Source organism: Aquarana catesbeiana, linkage group LG01 (assembly GCF_042186555.1).
Source record: "Aquarana catesbeiana isolate 2022-GZ linkage group LG01, ASM4218655v1, whole genome shotgun sequence".
Taxonomy (NCBI): Eukaryota; Metazoa; Chordata; class Amphibia; order Anura; family Ranidae; genus Aquarana; species Aquarana catesbeiana.
The window spans coordinates 963,833,910-963,856,429 of NC_133324.1; the positions used below are offsets into that span (position 1 = coordinate 963,833,910).

The window sequence follows — 22,520 nt, forward strand, 5'->3', positions numbered from 1 at the left end:
AATACCTGTACTAGAAAGGTATCTTCTCCCTCTTCCCCCCTGAAATGTGCCAAATGTGACACCGGAGGGGGGGAGGAATCCAAAAAGTGGAAGTTCCATTTTTGGGTGGAACTCCACTTTAAATCAGGAAGTTCATGGGAGGAGAAAATAGTTCAAGGTTGCCCAGAAACAAGATACAGTACAAGGCTAGACTGTCCAAGGGATTAGATTGTCATCCTATAGTTACACACGTTGGCAGGTCATTCATCCCTACTGATCACCCTACAGATACATACATTGCCAGGTCATTCATCCCTACTGATCATCAAACAGATAAATACATTGTCAGGTCATTCATCCCTACTGATCACCCTACAGATACATACATTGTCAGGTCATTCATCCCTACTGATCACACTACAGATACATACATTGTCAGGTCATTCATCCCTACTGATCACCCTACAGATGCATACATTGTCAGGTCATTCATCCCTACTGATCATCCTACAGATACATACATTGTCAGGTCATTCATCCCTACTGATCATCTACAGATACATACATTGTCAGGTCATTCATCCCTACTGATCCTCCTACAGATACATACATTGTCAGGTCATTCATCCCTACTGATCACCCTACAGATACATACATTGTCAGGTCATTCATCCCTACTGATCACCCTACAGATACATACATTGTCAGGTCATTCATCCCTACTGATCATCTACAGATACATACATTGTCAGATCATTCATCCCGACTGATCACCCTACAGATACATACATTGTCAGGTCATTCATCCCTACTGATCACCCTACAGATACATACATTGTCAGGTCATTCATGCCTACTGATCACCCTACAGATACATACATTGTCAGGTCATTCATGCCTACTGATCACCCTACAGATACATACATTGTCAGGTCATTCATCCCTACTGATCATCCTACAGATACATACATTATGTGCTAAAGGAAAATAAATTGTCTTTTTCACATTTTCCCCAAATCTCTCAGATGTAATTCATTCTTCTAATCACTTTACAGCTCTGTGTAAGAAGCCAGAAGACACAATGATGAAGATGGATCCAGAGAAGACATTTTATAATATTGGGGATACAGTGACAGTAAAATGTCCGGTTGGATATCTCCCTTCTTATCCCTCTGCACAATGTGTGAATTCATATAGCTTCTCCATTGATTGGAATCATCGTCTACAATGTATAGGTGAGTAGTAAACCTCAACATACATACTGCAGAAACCCAGAGCAACCAATCAGCAGTCATGTAACATAAAACCTGATTGGTGCATTGCACTCTACACATCATTACTGTCTGTACGGTCTTATTACATACATAACCCTGTATATTACATACACTTTGTATAATGAACATGGGAATACTGTATTCTGTCCATCTAAATCTACATGTATCATTGTAATCAGATCCAATGTAACCAAACTCTATGAGGGCGATCTGATTATACATCACAGTTATTATTAATACAATCTACAATCTTCCAATGGAGACTTCCCGACTTCTCTTTAAAGTGTCAATAACTGCTTGATGACAAAAAAACATTTGTTGCAGCTAAAACCACAGAAAAAATGCTTTTTTAAATGTAATTGAATACATTGAATAAAATGTAATTAATCTGATTGGGGTGCTTCTGCTGTATGTAAGCCAAGATAATTGCACAAGAAAAACAATCCATTCCTCAGTGCATGCTGTCACCGAGACTGACCCTAAAAATTGTACTGTTCTGTAACACTGTGTACAGCTGTAATGCATCCCCCCAAACCGGTAGTTTAAAGGATTTGTGTATATTAAATGTTGCCCTCAAAGCCACATGAGAAGAGCCCTGACCCTATGGTTTCTGAAAATAAAATCTGGCTTTTGTTCATACCCCCCCTATGACTGTGCCTGACCTCCCATGTCGGTTGTTTGACAATAACTCTCAATCAGCCCTACAAATTGCCAGGATTACGGTAAATAGCAGGATTTGCCCTAAATATACTCCATTGGGGTTCTCAGCAAAGTTTGGGTTTGACAGGTTTTCAGCATGATTTACAAAATAGTTCCCGAATCAAACCCGGGCCTCTATGATCATCATTACTTTTCATATGATAGCCCAGAGTAAGTTCACTGAAATTACAGAGAGCCTTTTTAAGTTACATTGTGACAAAGGGGAAAATAAGGAGAAATTCTCCATCTATATCACCTTCAATGAAAGTAAAATTATAATTCAAGGATCTTCTATGATACCTCCAGCACACATTGGTATTTCCCCAGTGAGATCCCACCTCCAGCACACACATTGGTATTTCCCCAGTGAAATCCCACCTCCAGCACACACATTGGTATTTCCCCAGTGAGATCCCACCTCCAGCGCACATATTGGTATTTCCCCAGTGAGATCCCACCTCCAGCGCACATATTGGTATTTCCCTAGTGGAATTGGGTGAACGGTTCGATCCCACCATGGGTTCGGGCCGAAAATTGGCTGTTCGCCCATTCAAAGAACACCCGAATTATCAGAGCTTTCGACCATTTGTTTGGCCCGCCGAACGACCACAATGCAGTGCCCTGCCGCACAATGCATTGAAAACCCTGATTGGCTGGAGCAATGAAAGCTTTGCCCAATTTCTGGTCCACCCCCCTTATACCTCATGGTATAGTGCAGGGTGTCCCAGATCCTTGCAGCACGTCTGTCGTCAGTAGCACACCACCAGCTGTAGACTATAGCCAGCAAAATTCTTTGCCCCATCTGCTGCAGCGGAAAAAAAATACAGTCATTACCACTAACATGCCCAGCGTTTAAATTCAAGTTTGTCAAAGCTGCAGGCTTTACAACTCCTGCCTTTCCGTCTGGTGGATTCTGTCCCCTTCAGTGATTTTTCAGAATGTGCTGTACCACAATGGCAGGCTCCCAGTTGCTATTTCTTTTCACATAAGGCAATTCCAGCTCTCTACCATCACGTGGAATGCAGTGTGGCATCTTTGGGCAAGGCAGTCAGCCCATTTTTGACACCCCAATTCTTGCTTTCATCAAGAGTACAATGGAACCTCGGATTGCGAGTAATGTGGTTAACGAGCGTATTGCAATACAAGGTATTATTTTTTTAAAATCCTGACTCTGCGAGTGTGGTCTTGCAAAACAAGCAGGATTGAAGCCTCCGCGGTGTACAAGCTTTTCTGTGTACAGCACGTTTAAAACACGCTCCTTGCGTCACTTCCATTTTTTCCGAACATCCCGGACATGCCCTACGCCTTAGGGTCCCCTGATGAAGTCACGTGTTGTGATGTAACGCGTAGGGCATGGCCGGATGTTCGGAAAAACTGTAAGTGATACAAGGAGCGTGTTTTACACATGCTGTACACAGATAAGCTTGTTTTTAACTATTCAAATGTAAGAGGACATTTGGTATTTTAATAAATGTCTATTGTTTGTACATATTGCACTATGGGTGGCCTGTTTTCTTTTACTTTCTCTAATGGTGAATGCTGAATGTTAACCATGGAACTACGGGACTTGTAGGTTAACTTAGTCAATAACAGAGAGAAGGCAGCACTCAAATAGACTGTGACCCACATCCAGAATTCCCCATACGGACATCAGTTGTAAACACGGACACCCAACACCTGGTTCCACCACATGATATCATTTTGAGGCTTATTTTTCTCCTTATGGAGGTAAGAGCTCTGTGAGCATTATGTGACTGTTTAGTCACGAAGATCTACATCTTAGAACATTGGTGTTTATCTAGAAGATTTGTCACTTTTATGGACATTTATGATTTTTGTCATTAATTGATAGTCCTGATTTGAACTCACCATATAAATATTTATTTTATTTCGGATCAAGTTTATTGTGTTGATTTGTATACACATATTTACTTCACTGTATCACCCACGTGTTAGAATTCACTCTGAAATCTGCGCAGATCATTATTATTATTTACTGTTTTTGTGTTTTGGTGTACACTTTAGATTTAGCAGCAATTTCAATATTTTATATTTAGTTTAGATTGTTTGCTACTCATTTAGTAGCGCGAGGGACCTCACTTCGTTATCACTGGCACATTGCAATGACTCTTGGACCTGCACCCAAGTGGAATGGAGATCACGAAGATGCTCCTCTAAGGCAGGAATTCTTTGAGGAACAAATGTGTCAAGCAACATGGATGGTTGGAAACCATAATTCACCAGAAACTGAAACAATTGGGAAGGGGCATTGACGGCACTATTGTGAGGAAACTCCGCCCAAGGTAAGAGGTCAGACCAGTTGATATGGTGGTCAGAAATATAGCAACGTCGGAACTGCTCCAAGGCTTGGTTGTTTCCTTCTGTGGCCCCATTGGACTGTGAGTGATACGCCGAGGAGAAGGAAAGCTGAATTTCCAACTGTGCACAAAAGGCTTGTCAAAACCTGGAGACAAACTGGCTACCGCTTTTCGAGATGATAACCTTGGGTAGCCCATGTAACCGAAAGATCTCCTGAGTGAAAATGGATGCTAGTTCTTTGGATGTAGGCAACTTCTTAAGTGGAATACAATGACAGGAGCTGAAGCAAAGGCAGCCTTGAGAGACTCAAAGGCTTTAATGGAATCCGGAGACCAATTCTGTGGGTTTGCCATCCCTCCTGGTCATATCAATCTGGGATTAGACCAGAGAAGAGAGGTTACGAATACATTTTCGATAATAATTGGCAAAGCCAAGAAAACGTAGTGGACGTAGACCTATGGGTCAAGGCCACTGTAGAACCGTGGATAGTTTCTCTGGGTCCATTGAAAAAACGGCAGTAGAAATTACATAACCCAGAAATGTAAGCTGTTCACATTGGAACTTGCACTTTTCCAACTCACAATACAGGTTATTATCTCTCAACATCTGTAGCACACGGGAGACATCTGTGTGGTGTGTTCTCTAGGGATTTTGAATATATGAAAATATCATCGAAATAGACCACCACACATTGTTGCAACATATCTCAGAGGACATTGTTGATGAGTTCCTGAAAAACTGCAGGAGCGATGCCGAGGCCAAACAGCATTACGAGGTATTCGCAGTTTTCCATTCGTTGCCTTCCTTGATCCTCACGAGATTGTATGCCCCTCTCAAATCAAGCTTTGTGAAAACTGTTGCTCCCTTCAGGCGGCCAAATAATTCTGTAATCAATGGATAAGTGTTCCTAATCGTGATGCGATTGAGACCCCTATAATCGATACACGGTCTCAGTTTACCACTCTTCTTTTTCACAAAGAAGAAGCCAGCACCGGCAGGGGATGAGAATTTGTGGATGAACCCTCAAGAAAGTGAATTGGCAACATATTCCTCCATGACTTTATTCTCTGAGACTGAAAAAGGGTAGACCCGGCCACGAGGGGGCATGGCAAAATCATATGACTGCTGTGATGGCAAACTACTGGCTTGACCTTTGTCAAAGACATTGCTAAATTTGCGGTACTCCCCTGGCAAGGAGGAGAGTGAAGAGGTGCACAAGACCTTAACCACTTTCTGAAAACATGTTTTACTGCATAGTGGCGACCAGGAGCATGATCCCAATCAAAAGAGGGGTTGAGCCTCTGTAACCAAGGATAACCAATGACCACTGAGTAATGAGGTGAAGAAATTACTTGAAATTGGATTATCTCATGGTGAAGAGCCCTTACTGCCATGTTCAACGGAGCAGTCTCATGAGTCACATGTGCAGGCTGTGAAGGTCTCCTATCAAAAGCCTCAATGGCAAGTGGAGTGGCACGAAGCTGCAGTGAAATCGAGTGCTTAGACACAAAAGCACTATCTATGAACAGGCCTGCAGCCCCAGAGTTGATTAGAGCCTGTGTATCGATGGACGACTTAGACCAAGAAAGGGTAACCAGAACTAGAGGCTTATCCTTTAGGATAACTGGGGATGCAACAACCACCTAAGGTCTGTCCCCTGCAGGACCTCAGGTGCAGGCATTTCCCGGACAGTTAGGACAAGACTTCAAAAAGCCACCTGCCTGGCCACAATAAAGGCACAATCTCTCCCTCCTCCAAAAGGTCCTCTCTTCGGCAGAGACACATGTGAAGCCCAACTGCATCGGTTCTACTTAACTTATGGATTTGGTGCCAGGAGGCATGGGAGGTGAGGGAGGCAAGGGTGGGAAAGCAAAGCTCTGGGCCAAAGGTACTGGAGGCTTCCACAAGCACTCCTAAAAGGAAGGTCTCTCCCGGAGTCTGGAGTCAATGAGTATGGCAAACATGGTTAACCTCTCCAGATCCATAGGTATGTCTCGGGCTGCTATCTCATTTTTAATGTAATCCGAGATACCATGAGAAAAAGCAGCCACGAGGACCTCATTGTTCCAAGCAACCTCTGCTGCCAGAGTATGGAATTCAATGGCCTAATTGGCAACAGTTTTCTGTACTCTGTTTGATGGACATGAGGCTCTTGGCAGCAGAAGTGGAGCGAGCGGGACCTTCAAAAACCTTTTAAAGAAAGCCACAAACTTAGGGTAACTCAGGACAGTGGGTTTTTGCATCTCCCATAGAGGGTTGGCCCAGGCCTATCAGAAAGCAAACAATGATAAAGCCTACTTTGCTTCTGTCCTTGGGGAACGCCTGGGGCAGCATCTCAAAGTATACCCCAACCAGGCTGAGAAACCCTCTTCATTGAACTGGATTGCCCCCCAAATCGATGGGGAAATGGAGCAGAACCAGACATACCTCCTTACAGAGGTAATATTCGAGGTGGATACCTGCACAGAGACTGAAGCAGCAGCAGGGATAGCCTGATACACTAGTTGTACCGAAGCAGCCAAAGTGGGAGGATCCTGGTGAGTAGTTCAAATCAGGAGCGTCTGTAATGCTATGGCAAACTGATCCATGCGGTGGTCCTGCTATTTCAATCTGGAAAAAATATTACCACTCGGTGGATTGACTGCATCTTCTGAATTCATGGCCTTTGCCTACTGTCAGGAACCATGAATCAGACTGAGACAGAAATGCAGTAAAAATCACACCTTTTAATGTAATAGTAAAAATGGTAAAAATCAGTAATCGGGAAACCAGAAATTAGCGTAGTCAGAGGTAGAAGAACAGGATCAGGAACCAGAAGAGACGTCATCCATTTCACAGGTACACAGTAGAGAAACTCAAGATATGTTTGACCAGTTGAGAGGCACTAAAGGAATGAACAAGGCAGTTTAAATAGCCAGAAGGGTCTGGCCGTAGGCAGGACTGATGAACAGATAATGATAACCAGGTGAGCCACTGAGGAATCAATGAGTGCTGACAATTATCCAACAGCTGAGCAGCCTGAGCACAGAGAAGAGAGCTGCTAAGAACCCAGCCCTGACACATTTTTGCTGCAGCAAGCTTTATACATGGTACAGATGTGCCACATTACAGGCAGACTAAGGGGACCCTCCAAGCACTATAGTTAAAGGAATTTTTCATTTTAATTGTTATTTCTAATTTTTATGGTTTCACTTAAAGCATTAGTAAATTACTGTTAATTTAAAAATTATTTTTTTTACAAACTTTTTTTTCATTGATACATGTCCTCCAGGACAGTACCCAGACCCCCATTACCATTGTATGCCCAATTACTTGCATATAAGCCTTCAAAATGGGCACTTTAGATTAGACTTCAATGTTGTTATTCGGTTGCGAACGTTTGCGATGTTCGAAAGTTTTGCCGCAAACCGAACAGGGGGTCGTTAGGCCCATCTCTGTTCCCCAGTGAGATCCCACTTCCAGCAGCCACTGTCATGGCCTTGGGTCAGGCTCAGAGGCCAGTGGCTGTAGCAGTGGAGAAGTTCATAAGAAATAAGGTAGAAATATACAAGCAGATCCCCCTAGTACATGACACAGGCTCACCTGAGCCATGAGGCCTAACCACTATCCGGTCTCCACCAGAGCTCCTAATGGTGGAGATGAGTTTTGTTGTGTGCTACTGTCAGGTGACGGACCCATAGATTGCCCAATGGGAAAAGAGCAAGCAGGGTTCAGATAATTGATGAAGTAGATCAGGATCAAGCAGAAGTGTAGTTGATGAACAAGCTCACTAAAGAGTAGTAGCTGGATGGGATTAGACAGAAACGTAGTTCATGAACAAGCCAAAGGTAGATGACTAATGGTAGTGAAGTTAAGGGCTGCAGCAGGTATGCAATGAGCAAGAAACAAGCTGGAGAGAGCATAATAATCTAGCAAACAGGAAGTGCAGAAACATGGCTTAGATCAGGAAGTTCACGGGAGGAGCAAGAGTTCAAGGTTGACCAGAAACATGATATAAGACTATAATGTCCATGGAATCAGGCAGGGAGCTGTCCAGCATTTCAGTTGGCACAGTGAGAAGAGCTACAGCCAGACATTGCAGATGTACCAGTTTCAGATCCAGACCCTGACACACACACATTGGTCTTTCCGCAGTGAGGGCCCAACTCCAGCACACACTGTAAATTGGTCTTTCCCAGTGAGAGTCCACTTCCAGCACACACATTGGTTGTCCCCAGTGAGATCCCACCTCCAGCATACACATTGGTTGTCCCCAGTAAGATCCCACCTCCAGCATATACATTGGTGTTCCCTAGTGAGATTTCTTTTTATTTATCAAACATGTTGACCTTTCCCCAGTGAGATCCCACCTCCAGCATACATATAGGTCTTTCTTCAGTGAGACATCCCCAAAACACACACTGATCTTTCCCCATTGAAATCCCACCTCCAGCATGCACATTGGTATTTCCCCAGTGAGATCCCATTTACAGCACACACTGTCAAATATGTGGTCAGGCTCAGGGGCCAGTGGCTGTAGCAGTAGAGAAGTTCCCATATAATAAGCAGGAATTATACAAGCAGATCCCTCTAGCAGATGACACAGGCTCACCTGAGGCACTAGGTCTAACCATTAGCCGGTCTTCATTAGAGCTCCCGATCGTGGAGATGGGAATACCTCCCATCCTTTAGAGATGGGAACAAAGGGCACCTATTAGCAAAAGTACTGTATGTAGGCATAGTAAACACCCCCTGCCACACCCCCTTAAAGGAGAATTATACAAAAAAAATCACATAAACCCTTAAGTGTTTTTTTTTACCTCTATTATTCTTTTATACTGGCTTTTGAAATTTTCAGATGCAGGAATTTTGAAATTGGATGAAAGGTTTAGCACTGAGAAACACTTTGAAGGATAAAAAGTGCATTTTATATACATCTACTGTATATGGATCAGACAAAAATGAGGAACAAATGAGGAGGTCAGAGGGACGTTGTTCCAAATCAGGGACAGTTGGAGGCTATGGATGAGTTTCGCTGTGTGCTAATGCCAGGTCACTGCCCCATGGATTGCCCAGCGGGGAAAGAGCAAGTGGGGGTCAGGTAATGGATGAAGTAGGTAAGGATCAAGCAGAAGCGTAGTCAATGAACTAACCAAAGCTCAGTAATGAGCAGAAGCTGGATGGGATCAGATGGAAGCGTAGTTGATGAACAAGCCAAAGGTCGATAACAAATGGCAGTGAAGATAAGCTGGTATGAAGACTGCAGCAGGTATGTAATGAGCAAGATACCAGTTGGAGAGAGCAACATAATCTAGCAAACAGGAAGTGCAGAGATATGGCTTAAATCAGGGAGTTCATGGGAGGAGAAAATAGTTCAGGGTTGACCAAAAACAAGATACAAGGCTAGATTGTCCAAGGGAATAAGGCAGGGAGCTGTCCAGCATTTCAAGTGACACAGTGAGAAGAGCTACAGCTAGACACTACAGGATCTCCAGGAGCTTGACCCTGAGAAAAAAGGAGATTCTATATTAGAACAATTAAGGCCTTTTTGGCACAAGAACAGGTCCAGGGTAGATAAGGGGTTTTGTAATCTTTAAGGGTCATGTATAACCTACTAAAAATGTCCTTCTCCCTTGATTCCAATACGTTTTACTAAAATGGCAACAATTCCAGGAAATATCCTGATCTTTGCTGAAATTTTGGAAGAAATGGAAACATTCAAATTTGTTCATCCCTCCAGCTCTGTGTCGGAAGCTGGAAAGGACAATACTGCAGATACAGTGTATATCCAGATAAGACAATTTATAGTAAAGGCGAAACATACTGCACATTATCAGTTGCTTCATCCCTACTGATCCTCTTTTGGTTACATACATTGTCAGGTCATTACATAGTTACATACATACATACAGTCAGGTTAAAATCTAGTTCAACCCAAAAAAATAAAAAATGCAATCCCATACAGTATACACAATCCTATACCCACAATTGATCCAGAGGAAGTGAAAACCCCCAGCAAAGCATCCTCCAATTTGCTACAGCAGGGGAAAAAATCCTTCCTGATCCCACGTGAGGCAATCAAATTTTCCCTGGATCAACTTTACCTATAAATGTTACTACCCAGTTATATTGTGTACATTTAGGAAATTTAGGAAAGGATATAGCCCTTTTTTTAAGCAACCTACTGAGCTTGCAAGAACCACCTCCGGAGGGAGTCTATTCCACATTTTGACAGCTCTTACTGTGAAGAAACCTTTCCGTATTTGGAGATGAAATCTTTTTTCCTTTAGATGTAGAGTGCCCCCTTGTCCTCTGTGATGACTGTGACAGACCTAGCCGGGACCAAGGCTTTTGGAGAGAATTGAATGCTAGCCTCTTGCCCACTGATTATGGGCCCTGGATTTTAAGGGAACAATACTCTTTGCGAGGTGAATGAGAAATCCAGTCTGATCTGTACTAATCAGACTCAATCTTGTATATATGTATATATTGTATATTGTCTTATTTTGTTGTGGACTCTTTGCTGTGATCGTTTGGGGTGTGGCTGTATTCCAATGTTCTATTGTGTCTGTCTGCCATGGATATTATGGGATGTTTATCTCTATGGAGGGGGGGATTGCTCCAGCAGCCCCCCTGCTGATAAGACTGCTTACTGATGAGAGGTTGAACACACCTGACCTGTGTGTCTGTTGTCATTGGACAGTTTACCCCGCCCTGTTTTACAAGGGTGGGGGAAAGAGTTTCTGAGTTATTTTATCTGTGTGTCCATGTGTGATAATAAATTAGTTTTTTGTTTGCCACTCCAAGACTGGTGTTGTCTGGTGACTGGGTGGGCTAAGGGGTCTTGGATAGTGCTGGTTCTGGACAGAGGAAGCATAGACGGTGGACAGAGACCTGTTTGAGGACAGGGGTTCGTCACAACTGGTTGGCAGTAGCGGAATCGTGCTTCCTGGCTGTGAAGACGTCCAAACTGCCACCTGGATCCAAGATCAGCATAGCAGACTTCAGTCACTTAAGCAGAGATATGCATCAGAGTTCCTGGGGCTGCTGCGGATGGTCATTTCAGCAATCCCTAGGACTGTGTCTGTGGATGAATACCTGGAGCTCAGGCAGAAGATTCAGGTAAGACACTGGATTAGAGCCCTCCAGGTTGCTGGTATTCAACAGGGCAAGTGTGTTCCTACCCCAGAGCAGCAGGCCAGTGAACAACGAGAGTTACGGATGCAAGTCCTGGGAGAGTGGCCCCAGGAGCAATGGGTGACTGAGTTGGACAGGCTGGACCAGCAGGAAATAGAGTTGGACAATCTGTATCGGGCTCTGCAATGGCACATGGAGGAGGAATATTCAGGGGAGAGAACAGAATGGTCTCCAGAGGGATATGACTTTGGTGACCCTGGATTGCTGAGGGAGACCCTTTCAGATTGTTTTGTGTATGGCGATGAAGGGGAACCTAACCTTGAAGACCTGTGAGATTATAGAAAGTCTATGCTCGGTCTTGCAAGGGTCTCAGAGCTTAAACCTGATCTAGACTATTTGCTAAGGAAGGAACAGCATCTGGAAATGGCATACAGGAAACTGCTAGATTGCGTTCAGCAGCATGCCAGAGAATCGGCAGTGGAAACTCCGGTGATTGCCGACTTCAAAGCTGAAGTTCTGACAACAGGGCAGAGCTCTGCTAACCTCTGCCCAGCACTAACAGCAGCTTCAGCCTCCCAGAGAGAAGAGGCAGTCGGCCTTTCTCCCACAATGCTGACAGAGGCATGGGATTTGCTGCCAGCAGCATCAGTGGAGTTACCAGACACTTCTGCAGCTGAAGCACTGACAACTGGATAGAGGGTCCAAGACCTCTGCCCTACACCTGCGGCCGTTCCAGTGGCCCAGGGTGAGAAGATGATGGTCACTCCCCAACAACGATTCAGGCACCTGGAAGACAGTGACAGAGAAATGTCATCCCAGCAGCCAGATGAGGGAAGGGAAAAGGAAGCAGCCGGCTCACCTCCCCAATGGCAGCTACACAGTTTGGGAGTGGAGGAAGCCAGCCTCCTGCCACAATGTTTAACCAGAGCAGAGGATGTGGAGGCCCCAGCAGAAGTGCTGGCACCAGGGCAGAGTGCTACCAACCTCTGCCCAGCACCGGCAACAACTGTGGAGTTCCAGGGAGCCGGGGCAATTGGCCCCTCACTCCAGCGACAAGCTGAGGTAGTAAAGTAGAAAAACGAATGCGCAAAACACAAAGTGAATAAAAACAATTAAAGAGGTCTAAGAAGCCGCCACACATAAGGCAGTGTTCCCACACAGAAAATAAATAGGATAATAAGAAATATGTGGCGCTAATTAGAGTGCATAAATAAATAATAAGGATGATAAAAAATAATAAATAATAAAATACTAACTGAAGTGCATGAGTAAAACAGTATTAACCTCAATACATAAATAAACTACAGTGAGATCACATAAATGAAGTGACTGTGCATAAAATAATGGTAATTAATAATATGTGTCAACAAATGGATTGATAGAGGGATCCTCTAAGACAAAATAAAGTTCAATGATGATCTAAAAGTGCATCAAAGTGAAAAAAAATTCAAAATCCAAAAAAATGAAAAAAAATTGCAAAAAATAAAAAAGTTGCATAAAGTGCAAAAAAGTGCAAAAATCACAAGAAAGTGGCAAAAAATGACTAGTCCAGGTAGTGCAATACGGTGCCAACAAATACGAAGTGAATCTTTATATAACAGTTCGTGCAGCAGACAGAAAAGTGCAAGTGCAACAGATGATCAATATGAAATTCTTCTAAACGTCCGTAATCCGTGGTGCGCAGCAAGTTTCCCCCAGCCTCTCACCTCTAGTAGAGACCCCTACAGGTTAAGTCGAGCCTGCAATCAGAAAGTGGGTAAAGACTCAAGCTCAGCAGATGGGGTGGAGGCATGTAATAAAAAGGAGTATCTCCATCGTGCAGTATTCAACCAAGATTTTATTTAAAAAAATAAACGTAGTAACTTACATATAAAAACAGCAAAACCAGCACAGAGTCTAATACTTCCGGTCTCGGCCGCGACCAGAAGCAACGACAGCTGACTTCTTCCTGACGCGTTGCGTCACCGCTCACGTGACTTCATCAAAGGGTGATGGAGTCAGGTGCCAGGTGTCTATTTATATGGTCTGTTCCATTAGCAGACCAGATGGGATGTTAATTGGTGTAGCTTCAATGGATGAATACTAAGGATATCTCTGCGAAATCTAAGTGATTACAATAGATATAAAATCCCAGTATCAAATCCAAATAAATTTGTATCAAAGGTGAAATAAAATACAATTTAAAAATATAAAAACAACCTATATAGGAATCTCCATAGGACAGCGTCATCTGGACGATAACATCTTATAAACCTGGCGCACAGATGACATCTAGTGGTGAACAGATGTATATTCATTATTAGAGTACAATAATATGCATAAGGATAAACTCCTACTTCTAATTTGCATATACTGCCATCTTGTGGATAGATAACAGTAATGATAGTAAATTAACAGAATGGAGTAAATAACATCTAATAATAAAAAATAACCTACATATATATTGTAGATTAAATGACAAATGAAATAACCAAATCTACTGAGCTCTGGCAAAGGCTCACACCGCAGATCATAAAACAGGGAAAGGATAATATCAAGAGGGAGTAAATAGTAGAATAAAAATAGCAGATTAATAATTAGAAATAAAACAGTTAAGATCGAATTCAACGTTATGTCCCAGAGGTGTTAAAGTCTGTATTTCTTGTATCCATTTCGACTCTAACTGGCTGATTTTAATCACTTTATTGTCTCCTCTCCAGTGGGGTTTATATTTTTCAATGCCACATACCAGAAGGGATAAGGGGTCTTTATTAAGGAATTCTGCACAATGTCTTGACAGACTATGTTTAGTGAAGCCTTTTTTAATATTTTGGACATGCTCCCTCAATCTCATCCAGAGTTCCCTTTTCGTTCTACCAATATACTGGATCCGACACGGGCATTCTAATAAATAGACCACCCCCTCAGTCCGACATGATATAAAGTCCTCTATTGGATACTCTTTTGTCGTGACTATAGAGGTAAAGCTGACTTTGTTTTTTTTACATTAGTATGATGACAGGTGTAACATTTTTTGCAGGGATAGTAGCCCTTCCCTTCAAAAAAGGAGAAATTCTTCTTAGTAGGAAGATCAAGCACATTTTTTGCTAAACGGTCTCTGAGGGTTGGAGCCCTCCGATAAGTGAATCTGGGCTTCTCAGGAAGGATAGCACCAAGATGGCGGTCTGCCTTGATAATGTCCCAATATTTTCTAACGATTCTTTCAACTTGTTTGTGTTGGGCATTAAAATTCATCACAAGGGATAAAGTATTATTGTTTTCTGTATTTTTCACTGTATCTTGTATTAGTTTCTCTCTATCCATCGCCACCACATCTCTTATTCTTTCGCCAATAATTTCCAGACAATAGCCTTTTTGTACAAAACTCTCCAACGTCACGGGGAATGCCACAGGGAAGTTCCATCATGTCCCGTGCATCAGAGGGGGGCACTGGGTGGCCCCGCCCCCCGTTATTTAAGAACTGTCAGACGAGGAGACGCCGTCACACAGCGGGAGCCTCCGTCCATGCCAGCATGGGTGCGGAGCGGCCCGGAGAAGAAAATGAAGAAGATAAAGAGAAGAGCGGGAGCCTCCCCCCATGCCATGGGTGCGGAGCGGCCCGAGGAGAAGAAGATAGAAGACGCCACGGAGGAGATGCTGGACGAGAACGCCAGAGGAAGAACCAGAAGAACCAGAAGAAGAAGATGAAGGAAGATAGAAGAAAGAAGAAGCATTTAAATAAAAGAATTGTCAAAAACTGTCTCTTGTCATTTTTAACATTTTTGACAGTTTTTTAGTGAAATGGTAGGGGTAAGTACCCCCTTACCATTTCACACAGGGGGGGGCGGGATCTGGGGGTCCCCTTGTTAAAGGGGGCTTCCAGATTTCGATAAGCCCCCCGCCCACAGACCCCCACAACCACCGGCCAGGGTTGTGGGGATGAGGCCCTTGTCCTCATCAACATGGGGACAAGGTGTTTTGGGGGGCTACCCCAAAGCACCCTCCCAATGTTGAGGGCATGTGGCCTGGCACGGTTCAGGAGGGGGGGCGCACTCTCGCCCCCCCCTTTTCCTGCGGCCTGTCAGGTTGCGTGCTCAGATAAGGGTCTGGTATGGATTCTTGGGGGAACCCCACGCCTTTTTTTTTTTTTTTTTGGCGCGGGGTTCCCCTTAAAATCCATACCAGACCTGAAGGGCCTGGAATGGAATTTAGGGGGACTTCCACATCATTTTTTTTTTTAATTTTGGTTCGGGGTTCCCCTGTGGGGAATTCCCATTCCGTTTTTATAAATGAACTTCTATGTGTATTGTCGGCAATGCAATAGCCGCAAGTAGTTTTAAATGGGTTTTTTCCTTCGAAATGTCATTTTGCTGTCAGACTGTTCTAAACACGGGAAACATGCGCCCCTTTACAGGCATACTATAGACACCCCCCAGCTACAAAATTTAAAGGGATATTACACTTTTATTGTTTGACTTTAAGCATTATTAAAATCACTGCTCCTGAAAAAACGGCCGTTTTTAAAACTTTTTTTTGCATTGATCCATGTCCCCTGGGGCAGGACCCAGGTCCCCAAACACTTTTTATGACAATAACTTGCATATAAGCCTTTAAAATTAGCACTTTTGATTATTCATGTTCGTGTCCCATAGACTTTAACGGTGTTCACGTGTTCGAATGAACTTTTTTTCTGTTCGCATATTCTGGTGCGAACCGAACAGGGGGGTGTTCAGCTCATCCCTAGTATATAGTGACATAACGTCAACTGTTGCCATGTAAAACGGCTTTTCGGTCAGAGTAACACCATTTAGTAATTTGATGAGATGCTTGGTGTCTCTTAGGTAGGATCTGTTTTTTTTCCCTACTGGTTGTAAGAACCAGTCGATGTATTCCCCAATCCTTGCACCAAAAGATTGAATCCCATTAACGATGGGTCTTCCTGGAGGTTTATATTTATCCTTATGGATCTTTGGTAATGTGTGGATCACAGGGATTCTACACGTATTTGGTTGGAGGTATTTTTCTTCTCTTTTGTTTAGTAAACCTTTTTGGCAACCTTTCTGTATCACTCTTGCCAGTTCTTTCCTGTATCTCATTGTGGGATTGCTAGGCAATTTCTGATAGGTATCTTCATCACTCAGTTGCCTTTTTAATTCTTCTTCATAGGCAACTTTGGATTGGATGACTATGGCCCCTCCCTTGTCCGCCTGCCTTATCACAATCTCTTTTCTAGCTTTCAGTTTTTTTTTCCATTTTTTATGTCACCTGGGTCATAGGTCTTCTTTATTTTCAAATCTTCCAGGTCCTTCGGGACCATTTTTTTTAAAAACTTCAATGTTGCCGTCCTTCCCCGGAGGGGGTTGAAGAGAGATTTATTGCGAAGGCTGCTGAATTAGCATCAGGAATATTTTTTCCCCTACCATCTCCTGGATTGCTTAACATATATTTCTTTATGTATAAACTTCTGGTAAATTTATTAATGTCTACATACGTCTTAAAATTATTGAGGTGCTTTTTAGGGGCAAACTTTAACCCTTTATCTAACACTTTGATTTCCTCTCTTGCCAATTCCACTCCACTAATGTTAATGATCCCCTCCCCTACTATTCTCTTTTTCGTTTGTTTTTTGACCCCTGCTCAGCATCCTCTTCTCGTTTTTTGTTTCTTCCTGTTCTTTTCTCTAAAGATCTTCTTGGGTTTCTTCTCTGGCGTTCCTCTCTCTCTCGATCCCTCTGTAGTTCTAAATTTCTCTCCTCCACTCTTTTCGTATTTCTTTCCAATTTGGGATCTGGGGTGCGTCTGATATCCCTTTGGGGGTTCCCCTTCCGCTTGGTAACGTCTCGGAGACTCCCGGTGTCTTCTCTCTAAAAAACAATGAGGGGTTCTTTCACGTCTAAAGCCTTCTTGTCGATAGCGTGGGGATCTCCCTCTCACTTCCTGCCTTCTTAATTGTTCAAATCTGTTATAGACGGGGACGTTGTAATAGTTCTGTATCGGTCTATCCCTTCTATCATTCTGATGATAGCTGTAATCTCCTCTCATTCTTTCGTCTCTTCTTGTTTCGTCAGGATAATATTGGTTCCTCCAAGGAGGTGTGGGAGATCTTCTCCTCATATAAGGGGATTGATGGTAAGGTCTTGTCTGGTAATTATAATTATTATATCCATTGTTTTTCCAAAAAGGTTTTTTCCAATTGTTATTACCATTCCATCTCTGTTTTTGATTCGGAGTGTTGTATTATAATTTCCTTGTATACTAGACATAGGCAAGGGCCCTTCACTTCTACCTCCATTTTGGTTATCCATTATCCTTACTTCTTTCTCTGGGGAGCTATTATTTGATTTTATCACTGTCTCTTCCGTTTTTTTCTGCCATTTAAATACAAGGTCATCTTCAAAGTCCTTAACATCTCTTTGGTATTTTCTTTTCTTTCTCATAGAAGTTTCTTTATCTTTCAGGTCCATGTCCCTATTTAATTGTTGGGACAGGGAGTTCCTTGGATGGTTCCAAGGTAGCTCGCAGTTCTTCTATAGAGCTGTTCAAGATTCTAATCTTCTTTTGTTTTCTCTTTACTAAAAACTCTAGCAATTCCAATCCCTTGTCATTAAAAAAGTTAAACCATTCATCTGTGGATTCTTTATCTACCCCATCATTCATTCAGGTACATCCCAGCGGAGCCTTCTTGGTACTAGCTTATCTTTTATGTATGTCCTCTGAGACATAACGTTGAATTTGATCTTAACTGTTTTATTTCTAATTATTAATCTGCTATTTTTATTCTACTATTTTCCCCCTCTTGATGTTATCCTTTCCCCGTTTTATGATCTGTGAGCCTTTGCCAGAGCTCAGTAGATTTGGTTATTTCATTTGTCATTTGATCTACAATATCTATGTAGATTATTTTTTATTATTAGATGTTATTGTGACAGACCTAGCCGTGAGAGAGAGACTTTTGAAGGGGACTGAATGCCAGCCTCCTGCACACCAATGTTCTATTATGTTTGTCTGCCTTGGATCACGGGATGTGTATTGCATTGGAGGGAGGGGGGATTCTTCCAACAGCTCTCCCTGCTAACACTGTGTACTGATGAGACGTTAAACACACCTGACCTGTGTGTCCATGGTCATTGGACAGTTTAACCTGCCCTCCTTTCCAAGGGGGGGGGGGTCTCTGAGTTATTTTATGTGTTGTTTCCTGCTTGGCCCTGAAGACAGAGCATCTTGTCTCGATTTTGGGGTGGATTATTTGTATGGGTTCCTTGTTGAAGTGTTCGGTAGCTGCCTTTGTGTTTGGGTATGGAATGTCTTAAACGACTTTAACCCCTTTCATACTCGGGATGTTGTTACACTGGTGGCTAGCAGCGGGATCATTCCCACAGCCCAGAAGGACAGCTACAAGAGGACACAGGACAATGGAAGCACAGTATGGACGGCTAAAGCTCTCTACCCTCAAGGACTTACTGGAGAACCAGGGCCGACCGGCCAACAACCGTAAGAAGAGGGACATTATCTCAGAACTAGTCAAAATGGATAGAGCTGAAAGACCCAACATAATCGAAAGGCCCAGCGTAACAGACAGGACACCCGAAGAGGCAAGTTTTGATCAGGCTGTTAACATAAGACTGGCACATTATGGCCCTAACTGTACAGCGGAGATCATAGACCGAGTTAAAATTTGGCTACAGCAAAGAGGTGCTGCAGCAGCGGGAGTCACAACAGCACCAACTGAAAGGAGAAAGGTACATTTTGCTGCTTTTAAAAATTTCATTGAAGCAGAAGGGGAGATTGATGGGTACCTTGCAGATTTTAAATGGCAATGTGCCCTACACCGGGTGCCCACAGAGGAATGGGTTACCATTTTGTCTGGGAAATTGTCCCGCCCGGCCAGTGAAGCATTTAGGGCCATCCCAGACGAGGATATTATGAACTATGGGCTGGTAAAAGAAGCACTTTTGGCCAGGTATGCCGTCACACCGGAGGCATACCGGAGGCGGTTCCGAGAGACGAGCAAGCGGACTGGAGACTCATATACCGAGTGGGCATGCCGCCTACAACGCACGGCATCCCACTGGGTCGCTGGATGCCAAGCAGTATCCGGGGAAGAGGTGCTGCAGCTGTTCCTGCTGGAACACTTCTTTGACAAGCTGTCCCCGGAAGTCAGAGAGTGGGTCCGGGACCGAAAACCTTTCACCTTGCCTGAAGCAGCTCGCCTGGCAGACAAATACACAGACGCCCGCAAACTGGATAACCCTGTGGTCAAGACAACAGCTCGGGTGGATTATCGATCAGCAGCACCCCCTCCAGCTGGTGCCTACAAACCACAGTTGTACCGCTCTACAGCACCACCTCCAGTGGCCACTTATTCTCGGCAGCCCAGGTTCAACTTCCAGGACTACTCACAACCCCTCGGGTGTTTCGGGTGTAAACAGCTAGGGCACAAAAAGCCAGACTGTCCGTTGAATCCAGCCAGGCAGTCCCACTCGTGGAGAAAGCCAGCAGGGGGGAATCCTCGCACATCCATGCCTGCGGCTCACTGCATTGACGAGGAAGAACGTTGGGGTGTCCTGCACGAGGCTGATCTAGTAAAAGCAGCTAACCAGGACAACCGGCAGCAACACAGGCAGACCGTCCGGGTTAATGGAAAGGTAGCCAATGGCCTACGTGATACTGGTGCCACAATGACCCTACTACGGAAGAACCTCATCCCAGAGAGCCAACACACCGGGGACACTGTAGTCGTAAGGGTAGCGGGAGGCACCATTTTCCGGCTACCCGTTGCCCGTGTTCACCTGTATTGGGGGATTGGTTCAGGACACGTGAATGTGGGGGTGATGAAGGATTTGCCATCGGATGTACTACTGGGGAATGATTTGGCCCCCCTCATTTCTGCTTACGCCCCAATAGGCCCGGCTGAAGCCAACCCAGTGACTATCCGTGCCCAGATCCCCAACAGCATGATGGCGTGAGCCCAGTCACCCTGTCTTCTCTCCAGTGGCTGAAAAGACTACAGGGAGAAGGGCCAGTCCAGGCCTCTCCCCAGCGGCGGGCGTGTTCTCCCAGAGAGGCAGAGGTTGGCTGGGTAAGTAATGATCTGTTTGGAACAATTTGTTTGGGGTATGGTGTGGATACCAGCATTAGAGGACTGGAACTACTGACTAACTTCAGAGTCAACCCGTCTGGGGTCTCCTCCTGTGTTAGTCTCCTGCCGAAAGAGGAGAAATGTGACAGACCTAGCCGGGAGAGAGACTTTTGGAGGGGACTTATTGCCAGCCTCCTGCAAACCAATGAGGTGATAAGGGCGCTCTGGTGGAGGTGGGTAGCTGGTCAGAGGGATGATAGTGATGAGATGGCACTTCTGGCAGCACTTTGGTTAGAGGAGAAGCAACTCTGAAGATATAAAAAAGGAAAAGAAAGGCGCCTCTAAGTGCAGTATGTCAAATTTAATAAAGTGCACAAAGGGTTAAAAGCACTTACAAGATTGTTGAGTGTTAAAAGACATGATAAAATCAGGAGTCCTCATCTGTGGCATGTGTCCATCCTCAGCACGGTGGTAGAGAGCCGTGTAGAGCCGTCCAGCAGCTGTAAAGCGTTCTCATGCGTGTTGGAAAGAGGAGGCAGCAGGGAAGCCTGTATTCACTGCGGGACACACAAGGCTGATGGTGTCAGTGTAGAGAAGGGGGTGGTAACGCGTTTCGGAGCATGTGCGGCTCCTTCGTCAGACCTACGCCCACACTCCTCAAGCTGGCTTATAAATGGTGAGGGGGAGGAGCAAGGGGAGGAGTGTGGGCAGATACTAAATACACAATAATAAGGGAAGTGACAGATGTATTATGAGGACGGCCAAGATGACCGTGCACTCGCAAAATGGATTATTAACGTCAGTGCTATATACAATGAAGTCCTGAAGGAATTTGACACAGGGGTACAGGGCACAGATGGCAGTGGTTAAATTAACAATAATAAATAAATAAATATACAAACATAAGGTTGACATTGAATTAATATACAGGTGTGTTACATGGTCGGCCGGGTGTCTATATGAATGTGTTATAAAGGCGGCCGGGCGTTTGTACACATACAAATAGGGTCATAAGTCTAATGTTGAGTTGACAATGAATAAATCTACAGCCGTGTTACAAGGGCGGCCAGGCGTATATACACATGTGTTACCGGGGCAGCCAGGAATCTATGTGCACGTGTTACAAAGGCAGCCGGGCGTTTGTACACATGCAAATAAGGTAGTAAGTCTAATGTTGAATTAACAATGAATAAATAATAAATAAATATGTAGCCGTGTTACAAGGGCAGCCAAGGAGCTATACACCTGTGTTACAGGGGCGGCCAGGCATCTGTACACATGCAAATAAAGTAATAAATCTGTTGTAAGGGGATAAAAAAAATAAATAAATAAAAAAAAAAGGAATAAGCGATTACTAATTATGTCTGTAACAATGATAAAACAGTGATGAATATTACTTTACTATGAATAAGTGTATAGGTGTATTACAAGGGCGGCCGGGCGTCTATACACTAAGGACAGATAGAGGAAAATAGTGGATGCTTATACAAGTTGTACGAATTGTGCAGATTATGCCTGTAGCAATAATCTCACGGTGAGAGGTATTACTCAACTGTGTACTAGAATATAGAAGTGTTACAGGGGCGGCTGGGCGTCTATAAACTACAGAAGGATAATAGGAGGTAGTGGATACTTATACAAATAGTGCAGATTTTGCCTGTAGCAATACTCTGACGATAATAGATAATAATAGACTGTAAATAAGTATGTGAGTGTGTTACAGGGGCGGCCGGGCATTTACACACCCGCAAATAAGGTCACAAATCTACTATAAGGAATTAACTTATAGAAATAGGTAATAAGATGTAATGGATGCTCTACAAATAGTATTTGATTGTGACAGATGGCAGATATGTACATGTATAACAGGCAAACACCATGACGTATGGATATGATAATAAGGAGGGATGAATGATAAATGAACCATAATATTACAGTCTGTATGTTAAATGTGGTATCATCTAGAGTAAGGTGCTAATTTCCAATTCTTCATTGATACCTCCAGGCGAGTGGAGGCCGCAGGGGCAGGTCAGGCAGTATACTACATGGTCTGTAGAACAGGTGTAGAATTCTGA

General features: G+C 43.8%; 1 protein-coding gene across 2 annotated transcripts in view; it reads left to right on the plus strand.

Moving 5' to 3' along the window:
• Positions 1-22,520, plus strand: part of LOC141121997 (uncharacterized) — a 267,457-nt gene that overhangs the window by 101,105 nt on the left and 143,832 nt on the right. For both annotated transcript variants that reach the window (XM_073611785.1, XM_073611794.1), the window contains exon 4: positions 1,035-1,214. In XM_073611785.1, the coding sequence (XP_073467886.1) occupies positions 1,035-1,214 (180 nt within the window). The remainder of the gene's footprint in view (positions 1-1,034; positions 1,215-22,520) is intronic.